This window comes from Trichoderma aggressivum (assembly GCF_033847375.1).
Source record: "Trichoderma aggressivum f. europaeum strain CBS 100526 chromosome Unknown scaffold_026, whole genome shotgun sequence".
Lineage (NCBI taxonomy): Eukaryota > Fungi > Ascomycota > Sordariomycetes > Hypocreales > Hypocreaceae > Trichoderma > Trichoderma aggressivum.
This window is the reverse complement of record NW_026946392.1, coordinates 17,365-33,896: the sequence shown is the minus strand read 5'-3', so window position 1 is coordinate 33,896 and position 16,532 is coordinate 17,365. Positions and strand designations below refer to the sequence as shown.

Here is a 16,532-nt window from a genome sequence, read left to right as displayed (position 1 = left end):
CACAGCGCGACGTAGCCCAGCCTCCAAAGTACAGTCTACTTAGTAATCGTCACCTGTAGCCTGCCCCGCCAAGTAGCGTGTACCTAACAGCACCTAACCTCCCACCTTTTGCACTGCTGCTGCCGGCACAAGTACGGAGCACAGAACACATTCCCGGGCCGTCAATGATCCGCCCGGCTGGTGGGCTGAACCGGCGCAGGCCGGAGGCGGGCCAAGTCATGGAATTTTTATGGCCTCCCCTCATACAAGTCCAGTCTCATAGCAGACATAACCGAGCTTCTTCACCACCAGAGCCGCTCAATTGACCGTCTTTACAAATCTTCACCAGCTTCGTTTACCCCCACAAATCACTCATCATGCTTCGACAAGCTCTCGCCTCTTCTTCCAGAGCTCTGCGCTCAACACCCATCGCTGCCAGCCGCGCAATTCTGCGGCCTCAAATCCAGACTGCTGCTCCCGCCATCTCAATAAGAGCGTTCCAGCCTGTTGCCAGCCGATGGTACAGCGAGACCAAGGAGACTTCAGAGACCAAGGAGGCTCCGGCTGCTGAGGAAAAGGCCGACGCCAAGGAGGGAGAGAAGAAGAATGGCGAGACTGACGAGGTTGCTCAGCTGAAGAAGGACCTCGAGGCCAAGGACAAAGAGGCTCGCGACTGGAAGGTTTGTACTCGCTTTCTCTACGCTCTCTGACCAACAAAGGTTGAAAAATCTTCTAATTCATTGTTACTAACTCTCATCGTAGGATAAATGCCTCCGCACCGTCGCCGACTTCCGCAACCTCCAAGATCGCACCGCACGTGAGGTCAAATCCGCCCGTGACTTTGCCATCCAAAAGTTCGCCAAGGACCTCGTCGACAGCGTCGACAACCTTGACCGCGCCCTCTCCACCGTCCCTGCAGACAAGCTCAAGGCTGAGGAGAAGAGCGAGGACCTCCAGGAGCTCGCTAACCTCTACGAGGGTCTCAAGATGACCGAGGGCATCCTCATCCAGACGCTTGCCAAGCACGGCCTGGAGCGCCTGGAGCCGGATGGCGACAAGTTCAATCCTAACGAGCACGAGGCTACTTTCATGGCCCCTCAGCCTGGAAAGGAGGACAACACCGTCTTCTTTGTCCAGCAGAAGGGCTTCAAGCTCAACGGCCGTGTTCTGCGTGCCGCCAAGGTCGGCGTCGTCAAGAACGCTTAAAGGAAGGAAGAAAACCCTCAACTCCTTCTCCTTCTTCCCTCTTCTTACATCCTTGACCGCTTCGAAGAAACAAAGAAGACATGAACTAGAAGAAGAAGAAAAAACTATACCTCAAGAAGTGTGTCATGATTCGAAACAGTCATACAACAACACCTCTTACATGTACTACTACCGGATTTTGCGTTGGCTTGGCGTTAGGTCAAAAAGTGTATAATGCTCCTCTCACGATGACGGCTTTGAAAAGAAAAACATCATTTATAATATCTGCATAGTGGTTCGGGAAACCTGACCAAGGGCGATGAAAAAGGGGAAAACGGTAACGCATTACAGTTGGACACATGAATGTGAAGATGAAAAAAAAAAAGGAGAGAGAAGAAAGAAGAAAGAATCTTTTGTATGAGCGGATATCCATACATGTACATGCGACTTTGCGTCCTCTGAGCGGCAATCAGATGAGCCGCCCTTTAATCAACCGCTTCAAGCGGAACGATACACACTTGAACAACCTGATGCTCATAACAAGCAGTCTCTATGACATGACTTGCAATAATTGTATCTAGCACTACCACTCTGCCATGAAGAAATCCATCAGCCATCCATCTCTAACATTAATATTCGTAAAATGCGATGCTGCAATGACATAAAAAAGCAAGTCGTACCACGCCAACTCTTGTTTTCTTTCTTTTTACATTTGACAGCAGCCAGTCAACATTATACAGCAGCCTGGAAGGCGGCTCCAATCGTGTTCGTCATAATAAATTATACATTGAAAGGTGACATGCGGTCCGTTCATCCCAAGCAAAAAAGTTATTTCTTTGCTTTTCCTCTGGCTCCGGATGCCCTGGCCTTGGCGCGGCCCTTTGGCTTTGAGTCTGTAGTGTCGTCATCTCCAGTGTCGACCTTTGCCGTCTTCTTTGATGGCTTCTTAACCTTGGGCTGTTTGATATATTTGTCTTTCTTGAGGTCAACTTCGTCATCTTCGTCAGCATCCGGTGCCTCCAGCAGCTCGGCGTCGTCTTCCTCTTCGATGGCTTCTTCCAAGTCTGGCGCGTCTTTAGTCTGCCTCTTTGGCGCAAAAACATTGGTGGCCTTGATGAACGGCAATGGATGAGTCATGGCATTGTATCTATATCGAATTAGCATCGTAAAAATGAAAAGCGTTAGGAAAAGGAGAAGGGGTAAAGTTGGTGCAATGCAAATTACTTACGTTCGGGTGAAAGCAGCCTTTGTCTTGGACTCGATAGTGACATTCTCCTCATTCATGGGACCAACTGCGAGCTCTTGGATAGCGTCAAAGTCTTCCCGAGTGAGGTAATAGCTGTCCATCAACTCAATAACTTCTCCCACCGCTTCATTCCCCTCCTTCTGCAGTCGATCCACCGTTTGAGACCAAAGGAGCGGCAGGTACTCTTGTCGGACTTCGTTGTGGTCTCCAGATGACTTGAGTCGCATGTGAGAGTGAACTTCCCGAATATACCGGCCCAATTTTCCAGTTTTGCTGTGATTTCCAAGCCAAGAAGTAAAGTTGGATCCCATCAATTGGCCAGCAATGAAGCTGGCAGGTCGCACAGTACTAAAAACAGCATGCGTAGGCATCAGACTCCATTGCTGTTGCGGTCCATGGATCATGCGGTCCACCAAGTCGCCGTCGCTAATGCTTTCTGCTGCTTGATCAAAGAGCTCAAGAGCTTTCAAAGTAGCCTCTCTGCCGCTATACCCCGAACCGCTCAGGGCCATGGGCTTGGTGCGGAGGTAGTTCTCCTGTATCATGAGGAAACTGAACTCGTGGTCATTGAAGTAAAGTTCAATCTTGTCATTGAGCGTTGCTTTGCTGGCGGGAGCAAATAGGCCACCGGCAAGCATCTTCTGGCAGATATCCCAAGGTTTCAAGACAACATGCTTTTCCCATGCCTTTGACATGGCCTTGGTTTGGTCAAAGCTCATGGACGATTGGTCGAGCTTTGCTGTGGAAATCATGTTGATGATTTGGCGAATATCTTTGTTACTACCCTCAATGAGAGCATCAACAACTGGAGGAGGCAGTTTCAGGCCTTCTCGATGGCAAATCGTCATGATTCGAGAGCGGACCTGGTCGACCGTCGGACGGTTGAATCTTATATCAAACGCGGCGTGGTCGAAAGGCTTCATCTTTGGCAGTCTTCGCTCGTTGCAGATCAGGATCAAAGGCACCTCCGTTTTCCGGCAGAACTTGGCCAGGGCGCCAACTCCGCCGCGATCACCAGCCGACATGCCATCAACTTCGTCCATGATGAGCACAATCTTCTTCTTGGTGGTGTCCACAGATTTTCCATCTCCTGCGAAAAATCCCAGCAGGGACGTGTTGTTCATAACATCGCTAACACCGGCCTCGACAAGCTTCTTGCTACGAGTGTCACTAGCATTGCTCTCCAATACATCGTAACCTTCAAGCTTAGCTGCCAGGTGTGCTGCTGTAGTTTTCCCAATGCCGGGGGGGCCAGAGATAATGATGGCTCGCTCGCCTCCCATGCCATCAGCGCCTCGTTTCTGAAAATTGTACTTCTTGGACTTTGGCCAGTTTCGAAGCCAATTCTGGATCTTTTCCACCTGCGCCTTATTGCCGCATATGTGATTCAACTGTGTCGGGGCGTATTTAGAAGTAAGAAGCATATCGGGTGCCTTTGCAGGCTCAACGGGTGCACTGCTTGTCGGGCCCCGGGATGCAGCCAGTTTCTTCGCCGCTTTCTCCGCTTCTAGCTTCTTGGCTTTCTCTTCTGCCTCCATTTCAGCAACCTGCTTCTTTACCTTTTCTTCTTCCGCTTTTTTCTTTTCTTGCGCCTTCTGAGCACCCTTGCCGGTGCCGCCAAACGGTGGAAGCTTGCGGATCAGATCAAAGAGGCCATTCTCATCGATTGTCTTGATGCCGTTTGCCTTGATTTTGGCTAGTTTGGATGGCCCAGCATCTCCTCCAAGCACGACGAAACTTGTTTTGCTACTGGGTTGGCCAGTAACTTTGCCGCCATATCGCTTCACTAGTGCTTGAGCTTCATCGCGGCCAATGGTTTGCAACACGCCAGTGAAAACAAAAGTCAATCCGCTGAGACACTCCTCTTCGCCTTCTGGAAGTTCGCCGGCCGGAAGGGTAGGCGCAGCAGCGGCATTACCTCCCCCTGAAGCAGCTTTCCTCCAGTCGAATTTCGCATTGGGATCTTTTGGTGGTGGTGTTGGCGCTCTCACAGTGGCTACGCTGTCAAGAATGTTCTGAATGTCCTCGTCCTCGGGTTCGTCTGCTTTCTTTGCCCTTGGTGCTCGTGGCTTGCTTGCAGCTGTAGGTTTCTTTCTCGGTAGCTCTTCTTCTTCGTCATCTGATTCCTGCTCTGGTGACTTTCGCTTCTTACTAGCTGATGCAGCCTTGGTAGTTGGCTTCTCTTCAGTCTTCTTGGCAGAAGCAGGTCGTCCTCGTGAGGCAAGCCGTTTGGATTTTGGTAGAACTTCGTCTTCTGATTCTTCCTCCTCATAATCATCGGTTTTGCGCTTATTACGACCCTTAGCGTCAGCAGCAAAGATGTCATCCCCATCCTCATCACCGTCATCCATATATACGTCGTCATCATCGTCAACAGGAGGAGCTTTATACGAAGTCCTAGCCTTTTTCGATCGAGGAGCTGCATCCTCATCCTCATCCTCAGGGGCCGCCGGCTTTGCCATGGGTTTCTTGCGAGGACTGGATCTAACGGGAACTTCGGCCTCGATAACGATTTTGCTGCTACTCTTCTTGGGTGTTTGAGATGCCTTGACTGGTTTAGAATCTTTCGATGAAGCAAAGTAGTCGTCGGCGGATATCGCTACGCCTTTGGGCTCCGTCTCTCTGATCTAGAGTTAGAAGGGAAAATCACAATGACAAGGCGAAGAACAAGAATGGACCATCGCAGTAAATACCTTTTCTTTGCCGCCGGTTTCGGCGTAGGCTTCTTCTCTCTGTAAGTTCGGTTAGAGACGGAGCGTGAACCATGTGATAGCTTGTAACGGGGTGACAGTACTCTACAACTTCATCATCGCTATCTTCAACAACTTTCCGGCCCTCTATATACTAGTCAGTATCAATTGATGACTCCTGGATGAGAAACACTCACTTCCTCGTTTGCCCTTGGCCGCCGGTGGCTCTGGTTTGGCGGCCGCAGGTTTGGGGGCAGCACCACCCTTTGGCGCGAAGAACGATCGGATATCAGGCATTGTGTACCGCTGTTCAAACGCAGACGAAGTGCTGGAAGACAATAAAATTGATGGAGGCGACAAGACAAAATATAGCCTTCCCAGGGGCGTCGTCCACTGCAATTTGATGCTGTTGCCTGACCAATCGCGGGTCCGGCGTGCAGAGAGAAGATGCAGCCTAGAAATTGTTCAGTGACGTGCACTAGATCCCACCTGCAGCGTAACGCGAAGCTGACGCGAGGTGCGTGACCTGGGCTTAATTGCCTGATGCTGCTGGATGAGTAAGCAGCAGCTTCAGGGCCTGAGATCTCAGGCCCCACTCATCCATGCCATGGTGGGATTCTTTTCAAGATATCGGAGGAGTCGTGCGATATCTCGAGACAAGCCGAAACAAGCGGCCAAACCGACGCCATGAGGTCCAATGGCGCTTCCGCATTGCTCAACGCCTTCCAGGGGCTGAAGATTTCCGCATGCACCCCGTTGCGACAACTGAGGACTCCGATCCAGCACCAGTCCAAAGTCCTCAGCACCGCTCTGCTCCAGAATGGCAGGGCTTTTTCCACAAGCCCGGCCATGATGGGCACATGGCTCGAGCCCAGCCTGAATCGAAAGAAGAAAATGGCAAAGGGGCGACCGCGAGTAGCGACGGGAGGGTCTACGAAGGGCACAACAGTCATCTGGGGCGATTACGGATTGCGCATGGTTGACCACCACCGAAGAATCAGCGCCAAGTCACTAAAGATGGCTGAGGATACGATCAAAGTGCGACTTCGAGGAGAGAAATACCGACTTTACAAGAGGAAGTGCTGCAACGTCGGCGTCTACGTCAGCGGTAACGAGGTGCGGACATTTTTTGACAAACTATCTGAGAGGGGAGTGGCAAGCTAAAACGTTGAAACAGATGCGAATGGGTAAAGGAAAGGGTTCCTTCGACCACTGGGCCACAAGGATGGCAGTCAGCCAAGTTCTGTTTGAGATCAAGGGCCGAATCCATGAGCAGATTGTTCGAGACGCTTTCCGGTTGGCTGGCAATAAGCTCCCAGGTGCGAAACATCATCACTATGGTCTCCCTTTTCAGAGCACCACTAACTGAGTTAACAGGCCAGTGGGAATTTGTAAAGAAGGGTGACGCTCCCGTTGTTGGAATTACCAAGCTGGACGGTATCACACTGGAGGATCTCAAGAGACCCAGAAAGCAGCTTGCCCCCCAGGAGCTTATTGAGATATCAACTTCTACAACAACCGCCGAAGCCGGAAGCACATCTGCGCCGCCTGGGTCCTCATAAGCATCAAGGGGAATTCCATGTACCATAAAAATACTTGTATATATAAAACAAAAGCCGCCTGATGAAAAAATGGAAAAGAAATAACGAACATGTGAGCATGGGTCTTAAGCAAGGATCATCTCCCCCACCATGTCGGCAATTTTGTAATCCTATATTTTACCAAGTGAAATTGAAATTGAATAATGCCCACAAGGAGGATATTGAGAGGGACAATGGTGAAAAAATCAAACAGCAAGTTGATTACTGGCTTTGTAAACTCGAAGCAGTATAAGTGCACCTCATGTTAATGGAGTCGTTGAACCAATAGTTAGCGGCCTAGGTAGGATTTTTTGGCCGTAAAACCAGCTTCGTCCAGTGGCTACAGGGAACTGCAACAGGCACCTAGACTTCCCCACCCTGAGTTCATCGCACAGCACTTTACGCGACGACGCGTCTGCCAACCTTCAAAATCTTGGAGCTTCCAATCCAATAAGCACGCCAATCTCAACAGCCAACGCAATGGCTCTCATTGTCGACAAGCATCGCCCGCGGTCTCTCGAGGCTTTGTCATATCACCATGAGCTTTCAGAAAGACTTCAATCTCTCGTATGAAGCGATTCTTCACATCCACAGCTGCAATGGCTAACCGCTAACTCCCCGTCACAGGCCCAAAGCGGTGACTTCCCCCATCTCTTAGTCTACGGTCCATCAGGAGCCGGAAAGAAAACAAGAATAGTGGCCACGCTGAAGGAGCTGTACGGCCCCGGCGTGGAGAAGATCAAGATCGACGCACGAGTGTTCCAGACGTCTAGCAACCGAAAGCTCGAGTTCAACATTGTCGCCTCAAACTACCACTTGGAAATCACACCATCCGATGTAGGGCAATACGATCGAGTCGTTGTGCAAGACCTCCTGAAAGAAGTAGCGCAGACGCAGCAGGTGGACCAGTCGGCAAAGCAGCGATTCAAGGTGGTCGTTATCAATGAAGCAGACCACCTGACCAGAGATGCGCAGGCCGCACTTCGTCGGACGATGGAAAAATACTCTCCCAACCTGCGTCTGATTCTGCTGGCCAATTCAACAGCGAACATCATTGCGCCGATTCGTTCAAGAACACTGCTCGTCAGAGTTGCCGCTCCGACCCATGCCGAAATCTGCGACGTCCTTGCGCAATCGGCAAAGAAAGAGAACTGGGAAGTTGTCACAGGACTCCACCAGCGGATAGCTGAGGAGAGTGGAAGGAATCTGCGCCGCGCGCTACTGATGTACGAAGCGATTCACGCTCAGAAGTAAGTGGAATCGAATGAATCGACAGTTGTGGGTGTCTTTGCTAACGATCCTTTGCGCCGCAGTGAGAAAGTAACAGACACCACGCCAATCCCACCCGCAGACTGGGAAGCTCTGGTTGGACAGATCGCCAAGGAGATCATCGAGGAACACACCCCGGCAAGAATCTTGCAGGTGCGCGCTAAGCTGTACGATCTCCTCACACATTGCATCCCACCAACCACGATTCTCAAGACCCTTACGTTCAAGCTGCTGGGTCTCATTGACGACGGGCTCAAAGGAGAGGTCATAAAGTGGTCCGCGTTCTATGAGCACCGAATCAAGACGGGAACAAAGGTTATCTTTCACCTGGAAGCGTTTGTCGCAAAATTCATGCGCATTTTGGAAATGTACCTGATGAGCATGGACATGTAATTACAGCGACTGGTCACGATGGCGTCTGGAGTACTAGAAAAATAATTGAAAGGAACCTTTGTTCTGCGGACCCTTTAATTTTACCACAAGTTGTTCATTGGTCCCGAATATGTCCTACAAAAGAGATGAAAGGCAGCCTAGCGCTTCATGTGAGTGTTCAAGCAAACAAAGAGGCTTCCGCTTGACTATATATGTCCCCTCCCATGCTGGAAAGCCTCCTCCCGTTGGCATGATTCATCACCGAATTCAACAAACACCCTCCCAAGTTTGCTCAACCTATAGTAAGGACTCCTCAGACACGTACGACTGCCGCGCCTTACGTGCGAGATATACTAACTCTACTCGGTCGAACAGAACTTTCAAAGACCATCAAGTCTCGCGACAGCAACAATGAGCCCTCATGTAAAGCATCATCATGCCAGAGCAATCCAGGAGCTTGCTCGACCCATTGTCAAAGCCCCCACGGACGACAGCAGCGTTGGTGAGCATGGTTGCTGTCCCATCACTGAAAAGATCCTTGACGAGATTGTCAGTCATGTATATGACGTTGCGAAGGCGACGGTACCTGGGTATGATACCCAGGCTTTAAAACAACGTCTCGAAGTGTTTATCAAAAAGCATTATCCCCATTCTGCTGAAAACGACGCCAGCAAATCCGACGAGGAAACCACTGGAGAAAAGAATGCCGAGGTTGTCACCAAGGTCCATGTCCATCAAAAAATTGCCCACGAATTCGCTGCGAAGCTTGAGGAGATAAGTGGCCTAAATGGCCTGAATGTTCATGATGTCCTAGCCAACAAAGACCATTTCCACAAGCTTGGGCGCCATATCAAACGCCGTCTTGAACGCCACCATGAAATTGCCGGCGACAATATCGATGAGGCTGACAAAGTCGCCTACAAACATTACGACACAGTATCTGAAAATGATTTCAGTGAAGTTTCCACATACGATAGCGAAGAGACGGACGAACCTTTCATGGAGGTGCGTAAGAAGGCAGTCGACGAAGACGCCACCATATTCTGATGACGAAGTGATTAATATTAGAAGGTTGATGATGGTGCCACACAGGCCCTTAGGAAATTGGTCGACCAAGTCGCCTTCGAATTCATCATCGAAGTGGTTGACAAACGAGAAAAAAGAAAGGAAAAGAAAAAACAAAATGAAAAATACGACTTCGGTTTCGAGGGTTTTGTCAAACTCTTTGACGACGCTGCCAACTTTTACACTGACTTCGACTTTAAGAGCTTTGTTAAGCTCTTTAAGCATGCCACCAACTTAAACACTGGCCTTAATTTGGAGGACTCTGTTGAGCTATCTGAAATTACCACCAACTTCTACTCTGACTTCGACCTTTGGGGCATCGTCCAGCTCTTTGAGTATGAGGATGGCTATGTCATGGTCGATCGCAACACAATGATGCCGTCTGCCACCGAGATCACTGGCAAGGCGGCGGCAAGGACTAGAACTTGGGGGTTCTTTCGACGAGACTGAGATTGCTTCGAGTTGATGCCATGTGTCAAACGAAGGTGATTTGTTGGATTTTCCGAGGTCTCATGATGTAGGTTGGAATACGAAGAGTGAAGTTGTAAGATAGGCACGCAAATCAAAAGACAAAAAAAATAATAGCATCGATTATTGACTGATTTACGACTCATGCTTGTCCGTCGGATACCCATTCACGCGTCCTTAGTACTTTGAGACAGCGCGATGAATGCTCCATTCTATTAGAGTCGAGAGAATACCGCTGCCTCGAGCGCAGTGCAACTGTCAATAATTCTGCAAAGGGCTGTTGTGTCTAATAGAAATGAAGAGAAGCGATGAGCCTTTGTTGCCATTCTTCTGCCTTTAAGCCTTTATTATGTGATTTAGAACCCTTTGTTTCAATCCTTCAAGGCTAAATGAAAGGAATCTGAAAAAACTTGTTCAAACCAACACAAAGACATTGTCACGTCTTTGCAACGAAAACGGCAATCAATGTCTGGTAGCTCCGACGCAAGTAAGACAGACCAACGCTGGGTTGCAACGAGTGATTTTTCACGAGAAACTGCCCTGGCATGGGCTTTAATACCTGGAACGAGGAGACGCATGCAGTCATCTCTCTGTTGGTGATTCGGACAGGGCTGCAGAGGCTTGAAATAGAAGCTGTCAACACGAGCCTGCTTGGCGAATACATTATCTTTCTCCTCCGATCATATCCGTCACAAAGCTTCTAGGGTATTTAACCGGCAATCCTGGCGGGATTCGTGTATAAGCTCTGTCTTATCAGTCATGGCAGGGAGTGAGTAAGCAGAGATTTGCAGTTTCAGGGTTCAGGCCTCGTAACCAGCTAGACAGTACGAGTACTTTAGTAGGTAGTACTCTGTAGGTCAATCCCAATTAATAACGCATCAATTGATCCGTACCGGTTGGTTGGGTGCGTTGGGGGCACCTTTTTTAATGTCACTCTCATTTCTGTAGGGTAACCGTTCGCTGCAACATTAGACTGGACTGAAGAAAATGGATGGATGGATGGAAGGGAGGGTAAAAGAGGGGCAGCGCATGGACACGGCAAAGTTCCTGAAGCAGAGTAGCATCGAAGGATCTTGAGGCCGACCAACCACCAACAACGGCCAGTTCCCCCTTTTGCCTATTTCACCATTGGCGATTTGCATACTTATTTCTTTCTTAGGTAGTCATGGAGGTTCTTGTCTCCTTTTCAAGTGCGTTGGCCACTACCACTACCACTACCACTACAAGATGGCAACGGGCGGATATCTCGGGAACAAGCAGGAGAAAAAAAGACGTCCAAGCACCTGTCTAGTGCAACGCAAGTAGTGGATCTGATAATCCAAAAGCCGGGATGCGGGCCACAATTTCCCATCCGTGATAAATGATTGATCCAAGGCAACCCATGGTAGTAGCACGGAATGGGACTCCATACATACCTACTGTAGTGTACATAGCTCTGGTGTTAGATGGGGGCATCGCTTATTCACCTTGCCCGGGATGCATGCAGCTAGCATGTGCGCATCGTGGGTAGGCAATTTCAGCGCTCACGGCCATTGGCGGCCGCTGCCTGATAGACGGCATGCGTCTGCAAGGAGCTGCAAACTCTTTAGGTTGCTGGCACTTTTTACAGGCGGAGACGGCGGCATCAGCAGCCAGAATGAATGAACATTACGTATTGACATGTACCGAGTGAGCGTGAATATGAGACATCAGCTCGAGCACGAGAATGAGCGGGAAATCCAGGGCTCTCGATGGCAGAAAGCCCGAGGATAAGGTCGAACATGTCTCGTGGCCCCTCGGACGACAGGCGCCGGCAACATGGCAAATGACGACGGGAGAGACGCATCTCACCAAGACGAGCAGCTAACAAACCGAGCCCTTCCAGGCTGGTTTCATATGACTCGTGGGGCTTGTCTCTCAACACGGAAATGCTGCTTCTGGCGCTTCGGGGCAACGGAGCTGTTGGTACCCCACCCGGCCCATCGGGACATGCGCCGCTTGTATGTATGTAGGGCAAAGGCTTCACCAGCAGAGACGCAGTGCGTGGCGATGGTTTCCCCAAAGCGCATTAGGAGTGGCAGGACAAGCCGCTAGAGATTCTGGGGGACTTTGGGGGAGTGAGGAGTGAGCCTGGGGAAAAAGACGGGGGAAGAAAACGGCCGGCGTCGTGGCGACTGCGGTAACTGTGGTGTACCGAGTACTTGAAGAGAGAGGGAGAGGCTGCTTGTAAGCCAGGGCTCGCTCGTGTCTCTCGTCACCAGCCTCGCCTCTACGAATAGTAGTACTACATGACAACTGGGTAGACAAGGGTCCTGGACACGACGTCCAGCTACAGACAGCATTGCCGTTGTCGCGATCCACTATTAATGGCAGGTTCCTAAACGCAACGCCGTCCATGTCGAGATGGAGAATGGTGGTGGTATTACCTTAGTAGTAGGTAGATTAGTATGGCCGGCTCCATACCAGCGAGGTAAGGGTAAGGGTACAAACACGAGTAGGTTGACTTGGCTTGACAAGACTAAAGTAGTGAGCGACAATGGAGTACATACGAGTCTGGTATTACCACACACAGCAAGCATCCTCAAAAGCTATCCCCAGAACGCCATCTCCCTGGACGGCACTGCGGGATCGCCTCCACCATTTGATCCAATCTTATAAAGTCGTCCAAACCCCCTCCGCTCCGCCGCCGCCTCTCCTTCTCCTTCTCCTTGTTGCTCTTTACTCTTGACCATCTCACCATACGTCACGAAGAGGCAAACACCAAAGATTCAAAGAGCGTCCTGCTTCTCTCTGCTTTTGCTCGGCGTCTGCTCTAGTTGCTCCCCACCCTCGAGCCCTTTGCGACTCGAACAGGGACAACGACTCTATCCACCGACTGTTGCTGCCCGCATTGCACCGCATTGCATCGCAACAGCTTCTCTTTGTTGGGGGGAGAAAATATCCATCCACCGCAACGTAGCACCAAAGTACTCTGGACTTGAAAAAGCTACCCCGCACCCGGTCGCATTTCTACAGCGCTTCCTGCTGCTCTGCCCCTCCAAACCTTTTTCTACCTCTTTTCCCGCCTTCTGTACACACAAACCGCAGAAACTCTTCAACAACCGCAGCCATGGCCGATAACCAGGGAGTAGTCGTGGAAGCCCACGAGATTGAGACTTTCCGTAAGGACTTCTTTGCGCCCTGTGCTTTTTGCCTTTTTTTTGTGCCTTTTTTCTTCTAGCCATTCCGAGCCGATGCTAACCTGTTGCGCCCAACAGAGCCTCCTCAGAAGATGTTCGCAAGTATGTTGCCCGCTAGCCGCTCCTCGAAATCTCCGATAGACAGCCACCCCTAGCCTCTTTAGCCGCGTTTGGCACCAGATCCAGCTGACATCTTTTTCTCTCTCACCCATTTGACAGAGCACCCCGGCAAACCCCACATTGCAAGTAAGTGAACCGTTTCCCTAAACACCTCAAAGAAGCTGAGCTGCCCCGTATCTGCACCGGTCTCGGCGCTGCCCGCGGGGGGCAACCCGGACGGCCGGAATTGCGTCAAATCAACGGCGCGTTTTTTCCGCCTGTCCGGTCGGCCGGTGCAGCTCGCTGCGGTCACGCAATCGAGACTATCGAGATGATGATTGCTGACGATGCCCGAAAACGATAGGCCTTGAGGAGTACCAGAAGCTCTACAAGGAGTCCATCACCGAGCCCAACAAGTTCTGGGGCCGAACAGCTCGCGAGCTGCTTACCTGGGACCGCGACTTCCAGACCGTCTCCGCCGGCAGCCTCGCCGAGGGCGATGTCAAGTGGTTCGTAGAGGGCCAGCTCAACGCCTGCTACAACGCCGTCGACCGCCACGCTTACAAGGACCCTAACCGCGTTGCCATCATCTACGAGGCCGACGAGGTCGACGATGGCCGCAACGTCACTTACGGCGAGCTCCTTCGCGATGTCTCCAAGGTTGCCTGGGTCCTCAAGCAGGCTGGCATCAAGAAGGGTGACACCGTCGCCATCTACATGCCCATGATTCCCGAGGCCGTTGTCGCCATCCTGGCCTGTGTCCGTATCGGTGCCGTCCACTCTGTAGTTTTCGCCGGTTTCTCCGCCGACGCTCTCCGGGACCGTGTCCTCGATGCCAAGTCCAGATTTGTCATTACTTCCGACGAGGGCAAGCGAGGTGGCAAGTTCATTGGCACCAAGAAGATTGTCGACGATGCTCTGAAGCAGTGCCCCGACGTCAGCCACGTCCTTGTCTACCGCCGCACCAGCGCCGACATCAACATGGTTCCCGGCCGTGATCTGTGGTGGCACGAGGAGGTCGAGAAGTGGCCCAGCTACATCGCCCCCGAGCCCATGAACTCTGAGGATCCCCTCTTCCTTCTCTACACCTCTGGCTCTACCGGAAAGCCAAAGGGTGTCATGCACACCACCGCCGGCTACTTGCTCGGCGCCGCCCTGACCGGCAAGTACGTCTTCGATATCCACGACGGCGACCGCTACTTCTGCGGTGGTGATGTGGGCTGGATTACTGGCCACACCTATGTCGTCTACTCTCCCCTGCTCTTGGGTGTTTCCACAGTCGTCTTCGAGGGCACACCTGCCTACCCCAACTTCTCAAGATACTGGGATATCATCGAGAAGCACAACATCACTCAGTTCTACGTTGCCCCCACCGCCCTGAGACTGCTCAAGCGAGCTGGTGATGAGCACGTCCGCGGCAACTTCAAGTACCTGCGAACTCTCGGTTCCGTCGGTGAGCCCATTGCTGCCGAGGTCTGGAAGTGGTACTATGAGATTGTCGGCAAGGAGAGCGCCCACATTGTTGATGTAAGTTGTAACAAACCCCAACCATCGTGATTCGCACCGGCCTGGGAAGAGATAGGATGAAAACCTACAAAAACAAACGAAGGTAATACTGACTGGCAACTTACAGACCTACTGGCAAACCGAGACTGGCTCCAACGTCATCACACCTCTGTCCGGTATTACCCCCATGAAGCCCGGCAGTGCTTCACTACCATTCTTCGGCATTGAGCCCTCCATCATTGACCCTGTCTCTGGTGAGGAGCTCCACGGCAACAACGTTGAGGGTGTCCTTGCCTTCAAGCAGTCATGGCCCAGCATTGCCCGTACCGTCTACGGTAGCCACAAGCGATACCTGGACACCTACCTGCACGTCTACAAGGGCTACTACGTAAGAAACCCCTGTCTTTATAAACGTCCAAGGTGGAAATATATATATCTAACGCGGAGACATAATAGTTCACTGGCGATGGTGCCGCTCGTGACCACGAGGGATTCTACTGGATCCGTGGACGTGTCGATGACGTCGTCAACGTCAGCGGTCACCGTCTCTCCACTGCCGAGATCGAGGCTGCCCTGATTGAGCACCACTCTGTTGCCGAAGCCGCCGTCGTTGGCGTTTCCGATGAGTTGACCGGCCAGGCTGTCAACGCCTTCGTCGCTCTCAAGGACGGCAACGAGAGCACAGATGCGCTCCGCAAGGAGCTCGTCCTGCAAGTCCGCAAGAGCATTGGCCCCTTTGCCGCCCCCAAGGCTGTCTTCATCATTGGAGATCTCCCCAAGACTCGAAGTGGCAAGATTATGCGTCGTATTCTGAGAAAGGTGTTGGCCGGTGAGGAGGATCAGCTTGGTGATGTTTCAACGGTAAGCTATTTCCGCTCCTTCTCTTTGATTTGGGGAACGACTCAGTGTAACTAATCATCCTCCTCCTTCAGCTGTCCGATCCTTCAGTCGTGGACAAGATCATTGCCACCGTCCACGAGGCCAGGGGAAAATAAATTAAGTAAAATAGCAATTCGGGAGTCAGCAGGATTTGTTTTTCGCATTTAGCTTGTCAGTCGATACAATTGGAAAAGGAGACAATGTCCGTCGGTGGTTAAAAACCAGGGTAATATGGGGGGAAGAACTCTTTTTGGATGAAGATACGACATGGGATAGCATTTTGATATCTAAGACGACGAATCCAATTTTTTTACGTTACACCTCATGACGGATTCTCTTGTGATACAGACTGAAGGATGCCGATGAGGCGAGAGTTCAAGGCTTGACGAGAGTTCCACTCGCTGAGGAATCAGATAAAGGACGCGCGTACTCTCGGGCTAGTAAGACGTCAAAGTAGCTTGCAAATAAGGTTCGATGCATGCATGGGAGTTGAGTTGTTCGACGCAGTTTCTGCCAAGGGTGTTTGTAAACGCGAATCAGAAGTACAGCTCGTAAGGGGCATGTATGGCCTGGGTACATGTCAACCTATCCAAGGCGAATGCAAGGGGATAGGTTTTGAGCACACACATCTGACACTTTTTTCATCCGATACATCGTTTTGGCTCAATGTTCGATTGCGCGCCACCGATTCGGGAATGGAGTCGAGGGCCAAGACTGGCAATGCAGCACAGCCCAGAAACTAAGACCCACGCCGACGATTCCGGAGATGCAACACTAAGACAAAGTCGAAGGATCTGCGTGTGTAGAACAGTAGTACGAAAGGGGGGGGCGCTTGTATCTGTGTTGGTGATGGGTGGTGGTGGTGGTGATGGGGCCGGGTTTAATGCAGAACATGGAGGTTTTGTGAGATATCCGACGTAAAATCACAGGCGGCCTCACAGCACAACGGGAGTAAAGAGGGGGGAGTTTGGGCTAAAAGCCGAAAAGATTGGGTTGAAAGAAGGAAGAAGAAAAAAAAAATGTTTTGGTTCGAAAT

General features: G+C 51.1%; 5 protein-coding genes across 5 annotated transcripts; 4 read left to right on the top strand and 1 right to left on the bottom strand.

Annotated features, from left to right (window-relative positions):
- Positions 1-356: 356 nt before the first annotated feature.
- Positions 357-1,185, top strand: Triagg1_6478 (uncharacterized protein; the record flags this gene model as incomplete). Its single annotated transcript, XM_062901107.1, has 2 exons — positions 357-659; positions 742-1,185. The coding sequence occupies 2 exons, from the start codon at positions 357-359 to the stop codon at positions 1,183-1,185; spliced, it is 747 nt and encodes a 248-aa protein (XP_062754415.1).
- Positions 1,186-1,992: 807 nt separating this feature from the next.
- On the bottom strand, positions 1,993-5,397 carry Triagg1_6477 (uncharacterized protein; the record flags this gene model as incomplete). Its single annotated transcript, XM_062901105.1, has 5 exons — positions 1,993-2,311; positions 2,393-5,032; positions 5,104-5,142; positions 5,205-5,247; positions 5,298-5,397. The coding sequence occupies 5 exons, from the start codon at positions 5,395-5,397 to the stop codon at positions 1,993-1,995; spliced, it is 3,141 nt and encodes a 1,046-aa protein (XP_062754414.1).
- A 390-nt stretch (positions 5,398-5,787) lies between these two features.
- On the top strand, positions 5,788-8,342 carry Triagg1_6476 (uncharacterized protein; the record flags this gene model as incomplete). Its single annotated transcript, XM_062901104.1, has 6 exons — positions 5,788-6,216; positions 6,278-6,419; positions 6,478-6,652; positions 7,040-7,247; positions 7,308-7,930; positions 7,994-8,342. 6 exons carry the CDS (start codon positions 5,788-5,790, stop codon positions 8,340-8,342), a joined length of 1,926 nt encoding a protein of 641 aa, XP_062754413.1.
- A 390-nt stretch (positions 8,343-8,732) lies between these two features.
- On the top strand, positions 8,733-9,836 carry Triagg1_6475 (uncharacterized protein; the record flags this gene model as incomplete). The annotated part of the gene is made up of 2 exons (XM_062901103.1): positions 8,733-9,326; positions 9,390-9,836. 2 exons carry the CDS (start codon positions 8,733-8,735, stop codon positions 9,834-9,836), a joined length of 1,041 nt encoding a protein of 346 aa, XP_062754412.1.
- Positions 9,837-12,942: 3,106 nt separating this feature from the next.
- Positions 12,943-15,612, top strand: Triagg1_6474 (uncharacterized protein; the record flags this gene model as incomplete). Its single annotated transcript, XM_062901102.1, has 7 exons — positions 12,943-12,994; positions 13,091-13,114; positions 13,291-13,419; positions 13,476-14,638; positions 14,745-15,005; positions 15,074-15,478; positions 15,550-15,612. 7 exons carry the CDS (start codon positions 12,943-12,945, stop codon positions 15,610-15,612), a joined length of 2,097 nt encoding a protein of 698 aa, XP_062754411.1.
- Positions 15,613-16,532: the final 920 nt, after the last annotated feature.